General features: G+C 51.7%; 1 protein-coding gene across 1 annotated transcript in view; it reads left to right on the forward strand.

The window, feature by feature from the left end:
* The window catches only part of PAPPA2 (pappalysin 2), an 81,963-nt gene extending 62,556 nt beyond the window's left edge, over window positions 1–19,407 (forward strand). The window contains exons 19-23 of the mRNA XM_018078947.2: window positions 418–550; window positions 1,664–1,773; window positions 4,403–4,474; window positions 16,966–17,064; window positions 19,317–19,407. Coding sequence (XP_017934436.2) covers window positions 418–550; window positions 1,664–1,773; window positions 4,403–4,474; window positions 16,966–17,064; window positions 19,317–19,391 — 489 coding nt within the window. The 3' untranslated portion in view covers window positions 19,392–19,407. The remainder of the gene's footprint in view (window positions 1–417; window positions 551–1,663; window positions 1,774–4,402; window positions 4,475–16,965; window positions 17,065–19,316) is intronic.
* The last annotated feature ends 1,004 nt before the right edge of the window (window positions 19,408–20,411 follow it).

Below are 20,411 nucleotides of genomic sequence, written 5' to 3' on the forward strand. Positions count from 1 at the left end.
AGAGGGTCTCTAGTGGGTCTTGGGAGCTGCTGTGAGTGCTTTCAACCAGGATGGTGGGCAACCTTGCTGCAATAGATGTACTCACCAAGGAGCTTCTCTGAGGTTGGAGGCTGCTGCCTGCCAGCTCTTCCACCCTAGTGCCTCATCCAATGCACAGAAAGAGCCTTGTCAAAAGAAGTGTGGTTGAATCCCTCTGGTGGGATCCGGCAGCAGCTGGAAAACAATTGGCTTTCTGGTCAGTACACACAGGCTGGATCAGATGGCTGCAATCCAGCTGCTCTGGGGAACTTCCCTCTGGACTGCCCTGGCAGGAGGGGTGTCCTTGCATTGTGCCCCCCTGGAGCTGGGCAGTGCCCAGGCAGGCCAAGCTCAGCTGCTGCGGGCAGTGACCCTGTCTGCTCTCCCTCTGCTTTCCAGGTTCCCATTGTCTGCACCAAGGAAGGCTTGTGGACAGAGGAGTTCAAACTGTGTGAGAGCTTGTGGGGCACCTGCCCACCACCCCCGGAGCTGAACTTCGTGGAGTACAAGTGTGAGCAGGGGCACGGAATAGGTGAGGGCACGTGAAAGCCAAACAGAAAACCAAGCTTTATGTTGACTCAGGGCTCCCAGAGAGCTGAAGGTCACGGTGACTCTTCTTCTTTTACCAATCCCCATTAAATCTGTGACAAATATCCTGTTTTCTCTTCAACAGGGATTGCTTTAGCCTTGTTCATGTCCTGATTGTACTCATGGCCAAGACACAAAGTTAAAGCTGGCTCCAGCATAAGCTCTCTCCTTTCAGAAGCAGCAGGGACTTGTCTCTTGGGCAAACCCAGCCCTTTACAGTCATTTTCCTGATCTGTAGCCCTCCATCCCAGCTGAGGTCTCTCCGCTTGCTGCTGCTGCTGCTGTTTGCAGGGTTAATGTGACAGGTCCTAGATAAAAACCACAAAAGCTGCAGTGACAATTGTGTGTAACGGGGCACTTTCACCAGATGAGGGACCACATCATCCGTTTCTTTCTGCAGGACTTGGGTCACTTTATGCTTTCAGGAAAAACTGCAATGCTCAGGCACAGTTGTTGCATCTTGTCTGGCATCCCCTCGGACAGGGTGCTCGAGCAAAGCCTGCATCGCTCTGAACCAAACACAGCAGTCATCCCAGTCTGATCAAACCAGGCTGAGGCGAGTCTATGTAATGGCAGGGACTGCTAAGGTTAAGCTTTGGACAGATCTGATGTCAGGCTGGGGTTAAGGCTGAGATCTACCTGATTTTCCAAGATGGTTTTTGCAGCTTTTATTCGTCACGGGAAGGCAGTGGGAATTCTGCATGGCAGAGAAACTATGAAAAATGCTTCCTAATATGTCAACAAACATCCCATAGCATCCAGGCCAGACTTATTTTCATGCTGGGTCCCATGACCAACCATCAAGCTGTGAATCTGTCTCTTAGGTTGTGTTCGGTTTTCCTCTCATCTGGGAGAAGGGAATTGAGCACAACTCCTGCAGGCACTTGGATAGTTCAGGATTTGGAGAAGGAATTGCTATTCCAGGTTGGGAGGAAAAGGGTCCCCTCTACATCTGTCAGTACCCTCAGTGAGGAGCCTGAAATCTGGGTTGGTGCCCTCCTGTAAAACATCACTTCCTGGTTCCCGGTTTGGTCCTCAAGGCTCTCTCCTCCCCCAGGTGCTGTGTGCACACCTTCCTGTGTCATCCCTCCCAGTGACCCCGTCATACTGCCCAAAAATGTCACTGCTGAGACAATGGATCACCGGCTGCAACCCACCAGAGTCCAGGTAAGAGGAGAGATGGATTCCTCTAGCAAGGGGGTTGCTGGCAGTGTAGAGAGCAGCCCCCCTCCTCTCTATCTGGTATTTTAAACCAAAAATATTTTTGCCTTGGGTGAAGAAGGGTAAGACTTGGAAAGACAAGCTACTGCACAGCCTCCTGCTCTCCCATACCAAAGTTCAGCATAAGTTACTAGCTCCCAAGCCAGCTTTCAAGGACTTGTAGGATACCACAATAAATGAATTTTACTGCAAGAATCCCGCTGATTTTTCAGGACATGCTGTGTGCCTAAACCTGCTAAGCTGCTGTTTATTGTCAGCCAGTGTGCCGGGAGAGCAAAAGCTGCCCCTGGCACGGTGTGAGGAGCCTGGGTCCCCAGTTACCTGGCAGCAGAGATGCAAACCCAGGCAGGCATCTCCCTGCCAAGGAGGAGGCAGGGCACTGTCAGCTGAAAGGTATCCCTGGCCGCCAGGACTCGCTGGCCAGCCGCTTGCCTCTGCTGCTGGAACGGGGGAGCCTCTCCCTCCCCATCTCTTACTCACTTTGTAGGCAAAGCAGCTCAAATAGCTCAAATAGTTTGGATCCTCATGGCACGACTTTCCCAAAAAGCTGCTGTGCCGGGGTAATATTTCTTAAAATAAAAACGAGATACATAAGGAAGGAGGTGGAACAAAGAAAAGCAAACAACCTTCACAGGAGCCAGTGCTCCCATCCAAACGCTCTCCCCTCCTCCTGGGAACCCACAGGAGGCCCAGCATCGTGCCTGTGGATACTACTGAATCAGACCCACGGCGGATGGCTGCCGGGGGGGGCGAGGATGCCTGGGCTCTGTGGGATGGTTAAGCACGAGCCTTGGAAGGAGTCCTTGCCTTTGAGGGATCGGATGGCTTGGCCCATGGAGGCAGTGGCGTTCGGCTTCCCTTTCACCACCGCTGTGGGCTTTCGTGCAAGGGAGGTATTTTGCAGAGAGGAGAGGGGGAGGGAGAGGAGATGTTATTTTAAGAAGCAGCACTGCCCCTTGCCAGGAGCTCTCTCTCCCTGGACCGTCTTGTTTTCCTCTCTACCCTGACTTCTGTCTCTGGTCCCCACTTTGTCCCCCAAGTATCCAACAGTTTTCTGTCCTGGGAGCTGCTGTGCTCCTGAGGTGATGGAGAAGATGAGGAGAACAACACATGGAACTGCAGAGGCCGCTCAGGGAGGGCACAGTCCTGTTTTGCATTCAGGTCTGATTCATTGCATCCCACATCCGAGCAGGTTTGTCCCTCTGCCCTTATTTCCCAGCCTGGAATATGAGTATACTAGTATGAGTATGCTAAAATGGCATCCAAGTTGCACAACAACCACATACAAACCACCCCAACGAGGTTGGGATGCACAGATCTTCTGGGCTGAGTGGGAATTGGTGAGCTCAGCCAGCATCCTCAGCCTCTGCCCCATCAGGATGGCTCTCTGTGGGTCTGCTCTCCCTGCACCACCTGAGCATGACCAGGACCTCATCCTGCTCCAGCCCCATCATGGTCCTGACCAAAGACGCAGCAGAAGGACCTGCAGCAGCTCTGTTTGGGCACAGCTGCCCCATCCCTAGCTGCTGTGCCACCTGGGAATGCTGGAGCTGGTCTGCCTGCCACTGCAGATGTCAAACAGGAGGCTGGGAGAGAACATACCTACCCCTCTGTGTGACTCCTGTGCTGCGAAGGGCATCCTAGGACACTTTCACAGGCCAGACGCTGTTTTATGGGGCCTCAGATTTCAAAGCCTGCCTGAGCTTTACAAGGAGGAAATTGCATGTGCGGTGGGGCTTTTCTTCCCCCTGTGTAATCATGAGTGTTCCCCACAAACCCCAGCTGAACGAGCGGGACGGCGCGTTCCAGGGCCGTGAAACCGAGCCCTTCACATCTTGCTCTTGTGTCCATCTGGCTGCAACAGCTGAGTTTGTGCCTCGTAAATGCCAGAGAGAACCTCAGAGTGACCGTGAGTCTGGTGTATCTGCTCCAGGTCAGGTCTGGGGAGATGAGTCCTTCCAGGACGCAGTTTTTGGAGCCTGAGCAGGCATCAGTGGGTCAACTGATGTCGAGCGATGACTGGCTGAGCCCCCATCCTGTATGAACAAGAAGCTTGTGAATCCAGCGTTACATGGGGAGATGCTGGCAGACTCCAGCCTGTCATTGTTTCTGCAGCAGCAGCACCTGGACAAGTCAGACACCGTGTGGTGGCAGTGCCATCTAAACCCGCTTCTCTGGTGGTCCCTGCCATCTCCCTTGGTCCTCTTCCAGTTTTGTATCACTACAGAAACATAGAATCATTAAGGTTGGAGAAGACCTCCAAGACCAAGTCAAACCAATATGCATCTGCATATCCACACACGTGTGTGTGGGGGTGTGTGTGTGTGTGTGTGTGTGTGTGGCCTCTGCCTTGGGCAACACACCCTTGTCAGTGGGTGATCCAGCTGCAGGTGCCCTGGGTTTGTTGGGCCTCAAAGGGTGCAGCGACAGTCCTGGGGGGTGTAACTGCTGTTCTGCCCCACAGAACAGTGAGCAATGCAGTGTTGTAGGAGACCCTCTAGCTCCAGGAAGCACTGGTGGCTGTTTCCCTCCCTCTGCCAACTCGCCTAACAGCTCTCTTCTCCTTCCCTCCCAGAACATCGTGTGCACGGGCAGGCTGCGCTGGTACCCCGACCCCTCCGCCATCCACTGCATCCAGTCGTGCGAGGTAAGCCCTCCCTGTCCCCAGCACGAGCTGCCTGCCCCTTGCAGGAGAGCTCCTGGCAACGAAGACTTGCTCCAGCACAAAGCCAGATGGCTTTGCCCTCGTGTTTGCTCTGAGCTGGGCCAGGTCTTGCTGGATGAGTGGAGATAAAAGAGGAAGCGTCCTTGGGTACGGTCTCCCCACAGCCAAGGGCGATGCTGGGGAGCAAGAGCTGCACAATAACCCATTTCCTTGCCTGCCTGCTTCTTGGCCAGCCCAGGAAGAATATTCTAGCAAAAGGATTTCACTGGCAAGGGGTATCCCCCAAAAGCCCTAGCTGACTCCAAGCTGGAATATTTCCTTAACCAGAACCGCAGTTCTAGAGTAACATGGGTCCAGAAAAGCCCTGTGTGACTCACGCATCCAACCCAAACAACCAGGATTTCCAGCCTTGTACATGCAAAACAAACTGCTCCTGAAGAATCTGCAGACAAAGAATTCCTTGCAGAAATTGGTTAGCCACTCATTTCGCTTTGAATAATGACCAGGCAGGAGAAAATCATAGGCAGCCTGGAGTCGGTTCGCAAAGGAAATTAAAAATAGGCAGTCTTTGTCAAGCACTAGTTGTTATTATGATTGAGGATAAAAGGAAAAAGTGGGGGAATTTTGGAATGTTGTATGCTGAAAATTTGGGATTTTTACCAAAAAGGAAAATGTAAATGGAGTTTGCACACCAAAAATAGCTTTGGGTTTTGCTGATTATATTTTTTTATGTGCTCATTTTAATGCGAATGATTGCTTTTGCTCCCCGGTTCTGCCTAGCTCAGCTCTTTGTCGACTGAAGTGTGGGAGGAAGGGCAATGCTGCAGGGGGCATGTCCCCAGGAAGGAAACCTCATGGTCTACAGAAGGTGCAGCAGTTATTTCCCGAACTCGTGGCTGTGTTGTGCGTGTCTGCTGCAAGACACAGGCAGAAAGAGTAGGGGAATGAGGTGCTGTGTGCTAGAGAGGTGTTTGGTGAATGACTACCAGAGGGTAGCGATGGATCCTCCAGCGTTTTGGGAGCTCCAGGTCTTCTAAACCACATCTTTTAGCTCAGATCTGGAGTAACGTATTTGAAGTGGGATGGCTTATGTGGAAGAGCAGCCCAGATGGTTGTGGTGATCATCTCTGTGGTGGTTCTGCGAGCAAGGGAGAACTTTGCCTTGTGCTCTCTGGGAGTTCGTCCTTCCAAAAAATAAGCAGATGGGGTGTGAGGTACTCCTTCTTCCCTTCCTATGTGGCTCAGGGGACAGAAAGCTGGTGCTCCCTTACGGTCAGGTACACCAGATTGACCTGTGTTTCCTCCTCTGTAGTCCCTGCTCCTCATCTTGGGTCTGTGTCTTCAGTGAGAGTTCCTGTAGGGAATGATGAAAAATGCTAGCTTATTTGTGTGTGAGAGAAGGACACTGACTGCTTGAAGTCCCAACATCTCACCGTAACAGTTACTGTCTTCTCATCAGCCACCCAAACATGGTCATGGCCAACATGACCTCTTTCTCTTCCTGTTTGCTGGTCACTCCCTGTTCTTAGAAAGCAATTCTAGGCAGCACTCTTGGCATACAGGAGGTTAAGCAAGACAAAATCTGTCCCACTAGAAGATGGAGGGAGTCCATGCTCTCCATCACCTCTGTGGACTTTTTAATGCTTTTTCTGCTTTCAATTAATATTTCATCAGGAATGACCAAGCAGTCAGTACATGCTCTTCCATCTGAGGTCTCACTAAAGCCCTGTACAAAGCTTCCTTGTGCTGGAAACATCTCTTTTGATGGGACACAGGACTATATCTGTTGTTCCTGCAGTTGCATCAGTCTGGCAGCTCAGATATCCTGAGGTCAGCAAGTACACCCAGATCTTTCTCTACCTCCTTTGTTTCCAGCTGATGAGTGCCAGGCTAACAGCAGATGTTTTGCCATCAGTACAAGAGGTTGCCCTTCAGTTTTTTATGAGCGAATGTCATCTTGTTTCTCTCTCTAGCCCTTCAGGTCATCTAGCTATTTGTTAGATATCCTGACCCCCTCTGTGGAACAGTGCCTACTTCCTTGTTAGCAGTTTCATCAGTGCAGGCCTATTTTTAAGGTCACAGTCACTCGCTGTAACACTAATGAAGATTCATCCTCAGATAGTTTCTTTCACCCTGATGCTCCCCTTTTTGATACAGCTTGCAGCCTCCTCCTCATCCCTGTTCTCCTCCTCCTCACCTCACCCATGCATGTCTGATTATTCTTTTCATTATGTTTCCTCCTACAGTGCTGCAAATTGTTAAGGTTGAACCAATAACGCAAATCCTCCTAGATAACTTTTTTTTTTTAACTTGTGTTTTACATTAGTCATTGTCTTGCCAAAAAGAATAACTCTTACCAAAAGTGTCTCGTTCAAAGTATTGCTCTGGAAGCTGCTACTTGGCACTGGGAAGAAGGGAGCTGTTATCAGTCTCCCCATTTGACCACAGAAAATGCCCTGAATGTTGTTTCCACCTCATCTATGCTGGCTTCCATCCTCATTCCTATTCCTCTCCTGCCCCCATCCTTGTGACCATTTCACTTGGAACCCAATCTGTTGGGGGATATGGAGGAAGACATGTATCAGACAGAGGGAGACACTGCATGGTGCCCCCCCACCTCACATGGTTCAGCTTCACTGGACATGTCCATGGGACATCTCAGTCCCAGGTTCCTCCTCGTTTCACAGGAATCCCTCAGTGGAGACACCTCCTTTAAGAGCTCAGACTCTGCCATCCTGGGCAGTGAAAATGCTATTCCAATGGACTGTCCATGTCAGCTCAGGTCTGAGTCACCCCTTGGAGATTCCGTTGTCTCCCCATTGACTGCCAAGTGTGTGTTGGATCAGGAAGCTTTCTCTTCTGGATGCCTCAGTGAGGGGAACAACCCTACATAAGAGAAATCCAGGCCACCTGGCAGCTTGTACCGTCTGTCCCTACTGGAGTCACTTCAGGCCGGGGCATGGGAGCAGTAGCCAAGGCTCAACCTTCCCAGCCCCAGCTGGAGCTCTGCCTCACATTGGAAAGTCCAGGTCACCATGCAGTGGCATTGGAAGGACTCTCGCTCATCGTTATCCTACGCTGGCGGTGGATCAGCCTGCCTGCTCATCCCTCTCGCTCCTCTCCCCACCTCCCTTCTCTTTCCATTAATCTGGTCGTCCATCTGCCTCCCTGTCTCTCGCTGTGCCTTGCCAAGTTCCCCAGTGCAGGAACAGCAAGGCACATATTTTGGCGAGGGAGGGAGGGAGGGATGCAAACCCTTCCAGGAGCCCATCAGGAATACGAGTTAGTGCCGAGCGCGCTTCGCCTCTCGAGGGCCAGTGGAACATCTCGTCCCCTGCCATCAGTAGAAAAACAGATGGTGGCACCAAGGGAGGGGGCTTGGGGCTGTGGGGAGAGGGGAGTGGAGGAGGAGAGAAACCCCTCCTCCCCGCCATGCGTTGGGAGGAGGTGGTTTTGGTCCTGGTGGTGTGTTCAGCCGCCATGAGGGAGGGGTTTGTGGTATCTGGGGCACATTCTCCTAAGCCATTCCCAGGTGACCACCTCTGATAAATCCTCTTCCTGTACCCTAAAGCAATTGAGGCCGTTGACTTCAGAGGAGTAGTCAACAATCAGTCAGTACAGCAGTCCGGGTTGCTCCCTTGGACTATTCCTGCCATGGTCCAAAATAGTCTGCCTGGCCATGGCTGTTATAGAGCACCTCCTACTCTGTGCAACGCCCTATCCCTGCACCCCTCTACCTCCCACCACAGGGACTCCTGTGGTTCATGTTGTGACTGTGGTTTAGGTGCAAAAGTTCACGTACTTTATCATCATCGTGCCTACCCAGTGTTATTCACAGGGTGGGGTAACCACTGCTATGCTGCTCCAGTGCACTCAGAGGAAGGCAGGCTGCTCTTGCAGGGATCAGAGACAGTGCTGGGCAGGGGTTTTGGGCAGCCAACAAATTGTGCAACATGCTAACCTCATCCCCACCTCCTGCTTCATGTCATCATTACATACACGTAGCAAAGGGTCAATTGGAAGGGACCTTGGCTTGAGCTCTCTGCCTCACACCCTGGGTGAAGGTGGGCCATGCCAGAATGCTGGTGGGAGCATGAGCTGCTGGGAATTTCTCAGGTCTTCCCTGCATGAGGACAAGGTCTCGCTGCCCTCATGCATGCTGCTGGTCATGTTATCACGGTCGTAAAACACTAATCTGTTCCCTGTTTTGTGGTTTTCCTGAGGTATTACAATGGAAATGATGAAATAGGGATTGAAGTGCGTTTGTGGTTGCAAGTTGTTCCCGAGTCTCTCGATCCAACAGGTAGTCAAGGACCCCGATGGATCCTTGGCTCTTCCCACTGGCATGTTCAAAACCCTCACTTGGCACATTTGTAGCTTGTGTCCAGCATTTGTCAGTCAGGATTAACCCCTTTGAAGATGCATGAAATAGACCTAAAGTCTCTCTGCTGTGCTTTGATATGATAGGAGACAGGGTGCAACTTGCTCCCTGGGCAAAGCACTGCAGCCAGTCCAGCTGCCTCTGTTCCTCAACATCAGTGGGGCTGGAGACCCTTGGTTGTCCCTCATCCCAGACTTGGGGGCCTCTGATTCTGTACCATGGCAAGGTCAGCACAAGAAACTGGTTAGAAACTTGATGCTGGTGGAATACTCTGCTCTGGAAAAGATTCTGTTTTGTATTTCTGGGGCTTAAGGCAATAACGACTACAGACACCCCAGCTTCTCCAAGGAGGCTTTCTGGAGCAACTAGGTATTACAGCATGGCCAGAATTTAGTCACCCTCTCATGATTCTCACATCATCACTCTCGCACCTCTTGCACCAGGCAGTGCTGTATCTTCCACCAGGCTTAATGCAGATGGTGGGGCAGCACGAGGAACATGGACTGCAGGTAGTGGTCACTTCTGGGTCAGATCTGACCCCTGGCTGGTGAAAACAAAGCCCTTCATGCTGGGGAGGTGGAAGGCAAGATGGGGAGCTCTCTACATACCTGCTGGGTGCATTTTCATGCTGCTCTTGGTATAAGCAGTCGTAGAATCATAGAATCATAGAATCAACTGGGTTGGAAAAGACCCCCGAGATCATCAAGTCCAACCCTTGATCCAACCCCACCGTGGTTCCCAGCCCATGGCACTGATGCCACATCCAGTCTCATCTTAAAAACCTCCAGGGACAGTGAATCCACCACCTCCCTGGGCAGCCCATTCCAGTGTCTGATTACTCTCTCTGTAAAGAACTTCTTCCTAATATCCAACCTGAACCTCCCCTGGCACAGTTTAAGACCGTGCCTAGTCAGGCTGCTTACTGTAGGATGTAGCTGTAAGGTGGGATATAGCCTTCCAGGATGAGCCCAAAGAAATCTATTCCTCTTCCAAAAATCTCAGCTGAGTAATACTTTTCCTAAACAGTGAGATCTCTGTCCCCCGCATACACATAGAGTGTGATTGTAGAAGCTTCATTTTCTTAAGAGACAAAGCAGAGGGAAATAAAATGATCACACAGCACCATAGTGCAAGGACGAGGGACAGGCATCCTTGCCCTACCTGCAGGGACAGGACCCCAAAAGATGGGGCTCTTTTGTCATGGGTAGAACTACAGCATCCAGGCACACCACCAGTGGTGGTGCAGCCTCAGAGAGGTGGGAGCAGCCTCAGCTTCCCTGAGCCACGTTGTGCCAGCAGCCCTGCACTTGGGATGCCCTGACCCTGACCTACAGCTGCTTTGCTGCCCTCTCCAGCTCAGGTACCGTCCCTCCATCCCCATCCATGTCCCACTTTCCCCTCTCCCAGCAGTCACAGTCGTACAGCCGGTGATACCGAGGGAGTGGAAAACCACTGAAATAAAAATCAATGAGTCGTTTCTGATAATAAACAAACATCCCCAAGCACAGCCCAGCCAACTGCTCTTCCAACACGAATATTCATTCCCCTTCAGCTCCTTCATCCCTCGTACATTGTTTTTCTTTCTGTTTAAGATCTGTAACAAGAACTTGGCAGAAACCAGATACAAGTGGGTCAGGAGGCCCTTGTGGTTTTCAGGGCTTGTTTTCCATAACCCGTTCTATCCTGCAACATATTTTGCACAAATGGCTTGGCAGGAGATCTGATCCATGCAGCAGGCGAGCTGCTGAGGGCAGGATGGCAGGCTGGTGCTCGTGGTCTCTTGTGTGTGCAGCAGTGTCCTTGGGAATGGTGAGTGCTGGGGACTGTCTCTGGGAGCCACCATGCTTGCCAGGAGCACTATTGACACATGGCATCTTCCTCTGCTTCCCTCTGCCTGTTCTTTCCTGCTTCTGTTTTTTTTTTTCTCCAGTTAGCACTGAGATCAGGGTGTAAAAAAGACAAGGCTAGGGACCTCACTGAGAATACCTCATGGACATGGATGGTTTTTTGGAAGCAAAGGTGTGCTCTGATGTGGTGTTTATCTACCCCAGCTTTCCATCCCCTTCTTCCCTCTTGTCCCCAGGGACTGTGCAAAGCCCTTTCCACATGGCTGTCTGCTGAGACAGGAGGTCCCTGAGGAACACGGTGCAGAGCAGGACTGGGATAAAGAAGTGCATCCCCATTCAGTAGCCCAAAGTGTCACATGCTCACTTCTGTAGCAGAAATGTGTCTGAGCCAAATGCTGGCCTGGGACACAGAAGCACTTTCAGACACCATGAAGGCAAGACCTGCTCTCCCAGTATGGCCATCTACAGCAGCATTAGGCTGTAGAGCAAGCAGCAGCCTCATCTCTGCTCTCCATCCCTCTTCAGACATCAGTCCTGTCCAACCTCAACTCACACTGATTCAAACAGGGCCCAGCTGTTGTCAGGAATCCTGAGTATGAGGGATCCCTGGAGAACACCTAGACCTCCACAGCAGGACTGCTGGGAGCTGGGCACAGCAGTACCAGTGATGGCACATGGGCTGAAAACAAATAGCAGGATGCTGCCTTCCAGCCCATCAGCCCCTCTTTGAAGTGTTCCTTCAGGTACATGGAGTATGTCCTCAAGCAACAAGCCTCTGTTTCCTTAGTGAGGTTTGGGGGGAAGGATACTGGAGCCGGAGCAGATGTTTCTAGGGACCCAAGGTGTGATGAAAGCCACCTGCATGCTAAGCTGGTGAATGGCTCAGGGACACCAGCAAGCATAGAAACAATTGGAATTTCTCCATTTTGCTTTCTGACTGTGTCTGAGGTGGTGGGGCAGGTTCATGGTGTCTCCAACAAACCATCCTACAGGCATGTGCCTCCAAGGGACAGCTACCATGGTTCAAAAGGAGTGGAGGGACGGCTCAGGGGACAGAAACTGGAAGACACAAAAATGGGGAATGAAGCACTAGGTCTGTAGGATTTTGTTTCTCTTTTCTCTTGTTGGTCCCAGGTGTGTCTTCCAAATTTCTAGAATTCTCTTCCTCTGAGCAACGCTCACTCTGCCTCCCTCTCTGCAATGGGCCAGGTAGAGCTCGCTCATTGCTCAGGGTGGCTCAGGGCAGAGAGGCATCCCAGAAAACTTTCTGAGCAGAAGCCAGCCCTGTTCCCTCTCTGTCCCTCCCTGTGTTTTTCAGAGCTGATTTCCTCCTTGCATGCTGGAGAGCCTCAGGAAGGAGAGAGGGAAAGTGAATGTGCTTGGGGTGTCAAAGGGGGGGGGGAGAAAAAATAAAATAAAAGACACACTACAACAGAGAGAGGGCCAAGAAAAATATTTAATCCAAACAATGAACATTGTCATTTCCTCCCACAGTCTGCATTCCCAGTCAACTTCCCTGGGCAAGCACGGGGAGCCAAGAATGGCCGGGCTCTCTGCCTCACCAGTGTGAGTGTGTGTAAGAAAAGGGATGTGTCCTGGGGACACGGTGTTAATGGCACCACTTTAACTGGCTCCTGTCACAGCAGTGGCCTTAGGGACTGACACTAGCCCCAGTTTTCTGTAGAGGAACAGTGGTTTGGAAGGATGTTGGGCCAGGGATGAGAGGGGAAATTTCCAGGGACCCAGGCTGGGGTGGTGGATGTGTTGGTGCTTTAAGTGAACCAGACGTTTAACAAGGCTTTGGGCACTCTTCAAATCCTCCCAGGGACCTCCCAGAGCTTTTGGAAATATCTTGGCTAGTGGCTGAGGTGGGGAGGAAGGGAAGGCATCCGGCAGGGAGAAGCTGCCCTCTGTCTCTCCCTGGTCAAGGCTGCAGCCTCTCCATGCTTTCCTTTCCCCACTCATGCCTGCCTGCTCCTCCCTGCCACGGGCATCACCCTGCACCTGGGATGTCACTTCTCTTGCACATCTTAGACCCGTGAAGCTGCAGCCCTCTCCAGCCTTGGGGCAGCTCAGGTTCCTGTCCCATGGTTCTGTGAGCCCTGGTTTGGGCTGACAACCCCTGCCACCAAAGGGTTGGGGTTTCCAATTGATCTTCCCACCACTAATGACTCATCCACTTCAAGAGCGGAATTAACAGCAGTGAAGCTGATGCACAAGGCGTGGGTCTGAGGGCAGTAGCAGCTTTTCCAGGGCTGATCCCTGCCTGTTTTCCTTGTGAAATGGTGGTTTCCCTGTTTCTCTGGGGTGGCCTTGATGGGGACAGCTGAGGATGAAGACACCTGCACCTCCTCAGCTGCAGGGACACACATAGTTGTGTCAGCATGCAAAGGGTCTGAGCTTGATGCCCAAAGTGCCAATTCCCAAAGAGAAAAATGAAAGGACAGCAGAATCCAAGCTGACTTAGAAACTGCATGAAAGCAAACTGTGCACCCTCCTTGGATGGATCAGCACAGTCACAAAGCCCAAGACCAGGCTGGGAGAAAACATTTTGCTTCTTAAGGCTAGACTTGATTCCCTGAAACTGGGATCTGGGATTTCAATGGCTGTGGGCAGATAGAAATGACAAGCACTTTCCATCTCAGTGGCAGAGCAGGAGAGTCTTTCAGCTCTTTGGTTACACATTTGGCCTGGTGAATGCTGGTTGGTTTTTTTTTTTCTTTTTTCCACCTTACTCTGAAGCACCTGGAAGGGGTAGTGGCCAAAAGCAAGGTGCTGAGCCTTCAGGTCTGCTCAGCCAGAGCAAAACCTGCATTTCTGGGAAATAGTGCTAATCTAACACCTGTGATGCAGCACTGAAATATGTATGACTGATGGAATCTGTGATTTATTCTTCATCTTTCCCTCACCTGTTGCACCCTTTCATGCTCTTTTACACTGAATCAACCTACTTATAAATTGAATTTGAAGAAAAGTGCCTGGACCCTGCCTGCCTTGCCAATGGCACTGGGGACTCCCCTCTGGGCAGAATGAAAGCTCTTGGGAGGGAGCCAGTCCGGGCACTCTGCAAGGGCTGTGGAAAAATACTGGACACAGCCACTGCTCCCTGCATGGCATCTCCTAGCAGGCTTCAGAGAAACAGCACCACTGAGCCCTCGGAGATGCTTCTGCCCAGGATGCGTTGGGATCTAACCAGTCCTCTCTCACCCCCCTCCTTTGCCTGCGATATTTTTCCCCTCTTTTATTTTTTTTCCCCTTTAATTGTTTCTCTTTTCGTTCGTGCCTGCTCCCGGCTTTGAGAGCCTGTGTTTTTTTAGCCTATTCAAATTGCCAAGCACTTGATTCGTGGTTACTATTTTTGTGCCGGCAGCGCAGGGCTCGGGCCCGGCGGTGCCAGAGGCTGCACCTCCACGTGCTAGCACTTGCCCCGCTGAAGCTCCTGTCTGAACAAACAATGAGGATGGATGGTGGGAGCCGGGAGATTGGCTGATGCAGCCCGGCTGCCTTGGTGGCACTCGGCCTGGCCAAGCAGTCCCGTCACTTAACGCGGCGTAGAGCGGTCGCAGCTATTACCTTATTCATTTTTTCCCCATTTATAAGAGATATTTCAACCAGCCCTTTTCTCCCCACCCCCCCTCGTGCTGGATGATGCATATCCATCTCCCTGGATCACCTCCAGGTGCGGCACAGTTGGGCATCGGTGTTTTCCTTTTTCCTGCCAGCGTTCCTGCGAGTCGCCAGCCTGGGCAAACCTCCCTTCTCCCACCCCTGGAGCTGATTTCTGCAGAGCCACATGTCTGAAGCGCAGGGTCTGTATGGGTTTTCCTCTCTCACATCACCTGCTCTTAGTCCACTGCATTGCCCATGTCCTACCTGGCAGTAACTTTTGCAAGGCCAAAATGAGACTGATGTGTCTCCTGTGCCCTCGAGGGTGACCCACCAGCACCTTACTTTGCTCTCTCTGCTTGCGAAGATAAAACGAGCTGGAGATTCTCAACAAGGCAAAGGCACAGGAGTCACGGTGTTCTCCAAACATGAGGCGAGGAGCAGGGACAGCAGTCCCCAAACCCTGTGCCTGGCTCTCTTGAGCCTCGAGTCCAATTAGTCATTTTCTATTTTCCCCTCATATGTTTTTCCAATGTAATTTGGAGCATGAGTTGTTAAGTTTCCCCAACGAGTGTTGCCATAGGAGCCTGTATTTGTTTAGGGTGGGGTACGGGCTCCAGTGGGTTGAGAGGAGGGGGCAGTCAGCCCTAATAGGTGTAGAGAGAGAGACTGAGAGCCTCTCCTTCCTCATCCTGTCCCTGTGTCTGTCCTCCCCCCACCTTGCACACAGGATCTGGAAATCGTTTCAGACCTGTGCAGCCGGGATGGGCAAACCTTCCCATAATTGTATGGAAACTACCGAAGCGACGGGTGTTGTTTTGCCAGTGAGTCATGACATATGGAGCAAAGCTCAAGGAAAAACTCCACCGTGTGGAAGGCTGCAAAAGCAAATCACACCCAGAAGAGCTCTCCCCTGCCAGTGGCCCTGGCTGGTCCCCTGACTGCATCCCTGCACCCCCCAGCCCCGACATCCCTGCCCTGGCCCTCCTGGTACTCAAAGCTGCTTGGAGGCTCAGAGACCTTCTTTGATCACCATCATTTAAGACCCACCTGATGCTTTTCAGTGAAAGAGGATGGTTAACCCTGTTGCCTTGATGAAACTGCACCCTGGTCTCCTGGACATGATGTGTGACAGCAATGATGGGAGTAAAACACCTTCTTGTTTCTGAGCTACCTAATCTGGCTGTGCCTCAACACCCAGCTGCAGGAAGGTGTGTTCCTCCTTCTTCCGAGATCTTCCAGGCAAATGCAGTCTCTCTGTGGATGCCTGGATTTGGCCTGTGGTACTGATAGCAGAGACCAGGCTTGGTGGTTTGCCATAATCTCTGCTGCTACTTCCTAAAGTTTAGCCTAGCCTGCATTGAGCCCGTTTCTGCTCCTTGTGAGTCATGAGGACAAAAAGCCACATCGGTTCCCTGTTTTTGGCATGGCCTTTTTGTGTGAATTATTGGTGTAATCACCAGTCCCACAAGTTGGCTTTGGCACAGTGGATGCAGGGCAATCATGGTGCAGTGACATTTTTCAGCTGTCGTTCGGTTTAGGGGTGCTGCAGGTGGGTGTCCATCATCAAAGGCTGAGTCTGGGTATTTTCTGAAGCTTGTTGTTGTTTAAGGCCACCGGATCCAGTGAAATGGGTCAGCCCATTGTACCCCATGAACAATGGAGGACCAAGATTTCCACCAAGAGTTCTCTTCAGTCTGGAGAAGAGAAGACTCTGGGGAGACCTTAAAGCACCTTCCAGTACCTAAAGGGGCTCCAAGAGAGCTGGAGAGGGACTTTTGGCAAGGGCATAGAGTGATAGGACAAGGTTTAAATGGCTTTAAACCGGTAGAGGGCAGGTTTAGACTAGAAATTAGGAAGAAATTCTTGGCTGTGAGGGTGGTGAGGCCCTGGTACAGGTTGCCCAGAGAAGCTGTGGCTGCCCCATCCTTGGAAGTGTTTAAGTCCGGGGTGGATGGGGCTTGGAGCAACCTGGTCTAGTGGAAGGTGTCCCTGCCCATGGCAGGGTGGTTGTAACAAGATGGTCTTTAAGGTCCCTTCCGACCCAAACCATCCTGTGATTCTATGACTCTGATGACAGCAGTCCTCCTGGAGGAGGTTGCTGGGCCAGGAGCTACCAGTCCCAGAGCCTGAAGCAGAACAAGCATTTCATTGCTAATCACCCAGTTACTGAATGGCTTCTCCATTCAGCTACCTAGTTCAGCCGTTGCTTGGCAGTGCTGGTGTGCATCTGTGACAAATAAAGCTCAGCTGCTGGCCGTTCCTGACAGTTCACTGCAAGTGAACAGTTCATTCCCGTGCACGTCGCTGTTGCACCCATGGCACAGCGCTGCTCCTCGGCTGCTTCTCAGCCCCAGATGCTTCTTTCTCTTCTCTCATCAGATGACTCATGCAACTAAAGAACAAGTAAAATGGGTTTCTGAATGGCTGCTTGTGCCATTTAACGTTTCTGACACAATTCTCCGATCCTCCAGCTGCTGACCTCGGAACACCCACCGCTCCATCCACAGCAGCCGGGACAACTGGTGCCCTTTGGCTTTGAAGAGGGGGTTGTGTACTGCGGACCTGGGTTCTCTACTTTTGGGGGCAACCTTCTGCTTTTGACTAACCCTTTCACAAATCCTCATTTCCCTGCCTAGCCCTTCCAAGCAGACGGCTGGTGTGACACCATCAACAACCGAGCGTACTGCCAGTATGATGGTGGGGACTGCTGCGCCTCCACACTGTCCTCCAGGAAGGTAAGAGAGCACCCTCTGTGGCATTGGCCAGGATTTGGGATTGAGGGGTGACTGCTAGCTCTGCTCTTTAGCTTTACTGGCTGTGGAACCGAGCCTGCAGTGCAATTCTCCCATGAACGGAGAACAAACCCATGATTTTAAACCAAAGCCAGCTGAGGCTGATAGACATCATCCCACTGATTAAGAGCGGGGTTTGGACTTGGGCCAGCGTGATTGAAACCTCAGCCCAGCTCCCACTGAGGTTCACGGGATTCCCTCTCGTTTTGGGAAATGAGTCCCAAAGAAATAAATGACTTCCATAGGACATAGTGCTAGACATGGTGAGTCTGAAGTCACCTTGTCATGCAACTGAGCTGTCTCAGGGGATTTTTGGTATGGTCCACTGGCCTCTGCTGTGGGCTATGTTTCCCTCCCTCTTTTGGGGAAGGAAGGAGGGAGGAATAGTGTAGAGGGAGCAACTTGGCGTTGGGGTTGTACAGACCCTTCTTTGTCTCCCATCACAACCTTCCCTCCCACCTAACTCGCTATCCAGCATTCACAGCCCATCCTTCCTAATCATATCCAACAGCAAAACAAATCACAGGGCATGAGATAATTTCTCACTGCGAAAATATGTGAATTTGGATCTTCTCATCTTTGTTGTGGAGCTTGAATAATTTTTCCTTTCATCACACATACACACACAGAGAAAAGGAAAAATAAAATCCTGGGAAGATCCTTTTGATAGGAAAGAAAAGGCTTTACACCCAAGTGATGAGTGAAATCCCCACAACGATATCATGACATCTTGGAGCAAGGCACGGCCAAAATAAAGGATGGGTTCACTGTGGAAGGTGGGGGGACTTGGTCCCATGGCTCTCAGGAGACCCAGACCCAGCTTGCATCCCCCACAGGTCCCAGATCTTCCGCTCAACAAGCCTCCAGCACATGTCTGTTAAGGCAGATGCAGGAATACAGAGTTTAATCATAAAAAAAAAAAACAACACTCCATCTCATGATTGATCCAGGCTGTGAAAAATCAAATGTGTTTCCATATTTGGCTCTGAGCCTGGTGTGTATAAAACCTCTGGAGGAAACTGTTTTCTCAGCTCCCATAGCCCATGACCAGGCAACTGGCAACCAGGAGTCAGATGCTTGGTGGGTGCCCTCCTTCCTCTCTCTGCTGCCACCAGCTAAGGTGACATAGTCTTGCTTTGCCACATACAGTTGTTGCAGAGAAAGCAACATGTAATGAGCCTCCCAACCTGCATGGGGTGTCTCAAAGCAGCACAGCTGGTGGGTAGCCCTGCATAAACACACTGCCTGCCCCACTGAAGGCTGTTCCTGCTCACAGAGACTCCATCCTGCCTGGCTTTTCTTAATCCACAATGCACAAGGACTATATGCACCTACCTTGGCTACTGTATTGGGTAGTGTAGAGCTCAGCTTTGCAGCTGGGAGCCTGGTTGAGCTCCTCCAAGAGCTGCAGAAGGCAAGGTTATGGTCCTTTCATGCTTTGCTGAGCCAGGAGGAGCCAGGAGTAGCTTGAAAGACAGGTCCATGGGTTCAGACATGGACAGAGGGGGCTTTCTAACAGGGGCCAAAGTAAAACTTAAATCTAGAGGTGCTTTACCACTGCCTGCCTTAGTCCAAATGTCTTATATCCACCAGGGGAGACTTCTTCCCAGGGTCTGACATTTGAGGCACAAGATTCAAGCTGACCCTTGGCTGCAAATTTTGAACACCAGTGACCAGTGACAGGACTAGAGGAAATGGCATGAACCTGAGTCAGGGGGGGTTTAGGTTAGATATCAGGAAAAGGTTTTTCACTCAGAAGGTGGTTGAGCACTGGAACAGGCTCCCCAGGGAAGGGGTCACAGCACCAACCCTGACAGACTTCCAAGAAGTATTTGCACAACCCTCTCAGGCACAGAGTGGGATTGCCAGGGTGTCCTGTGCAGGGTCAGGAGTTGGATTTGACAATCCCGATGGGTTCTTTCCAACTCTGCATATCCTGTGAAACACAAGCTAACAGAAAAGAAAAGGCTACGAATAAAACTGAGCTGGGGGCAGGTTGTGCCCCTTTCTCAGTGAGCCTGGAGCCTGGCAGGTTCCGCAACGCCAACAACGGGGCACAGCCCAAAGTGTCTGTCTGTCCACACACCCATCGTTACTGGCCGTACTGGGGTGGAGAGGGCTTGCAGGGGCATAGGGGCGCCAGGAGATGGGTATCTCAGGGCAGAGGCTGAGCTCTCCCTTTGGCCCCCCCCCAGGTGATCCCGTTTGCTGCTGACTGCGACCAGGACGAGTGCACGTGCCGTGACCCGGCGGCCGAGGAGAACCAGTAGCGGCACCAGGAAGGGCCTCTCTCGGTCAGGCGAGCGCCGGAGGAGCGAAGGGGCAGCACCGGGGGCCGCTGGGGAGCGGCGGGACGTGAGGGGGCAGCTGGGCCCGAGAAGAGCAGGCGGTGCGCTGTGGCTGGCTGCGCAACGGAGGGGAGGATCGAGGCCACCGAGGAGCCCAGGAGGCAGGCGGTCCCCTCCCCAAAGCTGCTCCCTCCCGAACCCCCTCGAGGGGGCTAAGCAGGGGTCCTGGTGCCGCTTCAGTCCACACGCTTGAGCTTGGGGTTCCACGCCCGAGAGCCAGTGCTGCCATGACGGGTGTTGTCCTTGGGTCCGGGACCTGGGCTGTTTCTGTCTTTGCTTCGGATTTTGTCACTATTGCCCCCTCTGCTGTACAGCTTTTTTAGCAAACGGTCGAGGTAGCTGTTGATTCTCTCTGAAACTATTTACTTTAATATATCTATATTACATATATATAATTATATATATATAAATATATATTATATTTTCTTTGCTCTTGATGAAGCTGAGAAAGGATATCCTTTGTCACACACCCATGCTGCTGTGAAGTACAAACCATTGGGAAAAGCGCAGGTCAGGGCGGGAGGAGCAGGCAGTTTCCCCTTCCTTGCCGAGGGGGAGCTGGAAGGAGGACACAGAGAGAAGCCAAACACCCAGGCCATGCCAGGAGAGAGCTCCCCAGGCATGAAGGCTCCCACCTGAAGGTGGTTTGGGCATCTTGCAGGCACCAAGTTTTGCCCTTGGGATTTGCCAATGCTTTGCCTTGCTCTGCTTAGAGCCCTGGATCAGGATTCTGGGGTTGAGAAAAACACTGCTGTGCCATTGAATCACCCCAGCGAGCACAATGGACTCCAAGGGCACCACAGGCATCCACCAGACATTATTTCAAAGCCCTCTGGGAAAGGCTATGTGTCCATGGGGTCACTGCATGGTCAGTAGGAGTAGACTCACCACAGTCCTCTGCCTCTCTGCCCCGGCCACTGTGCACCCAACTAAACAAGGGTT

Source organism: Manacus vitellinus, unplaced genomic scaffold (assembly GCF_001715985.3).
Source record: "Manacus vitellinus isolate BGI_N305 unplaced genomic scaffold, ASM171598v3 scaffold_44_pilon, whole genome shotgun sequence".
NCBI classification, from domain to species: Eukaryota; Metazoa; Chordata; class Aves; order Passeriformes; family Pipridae; genus Manacus; species Manacus vitellinus.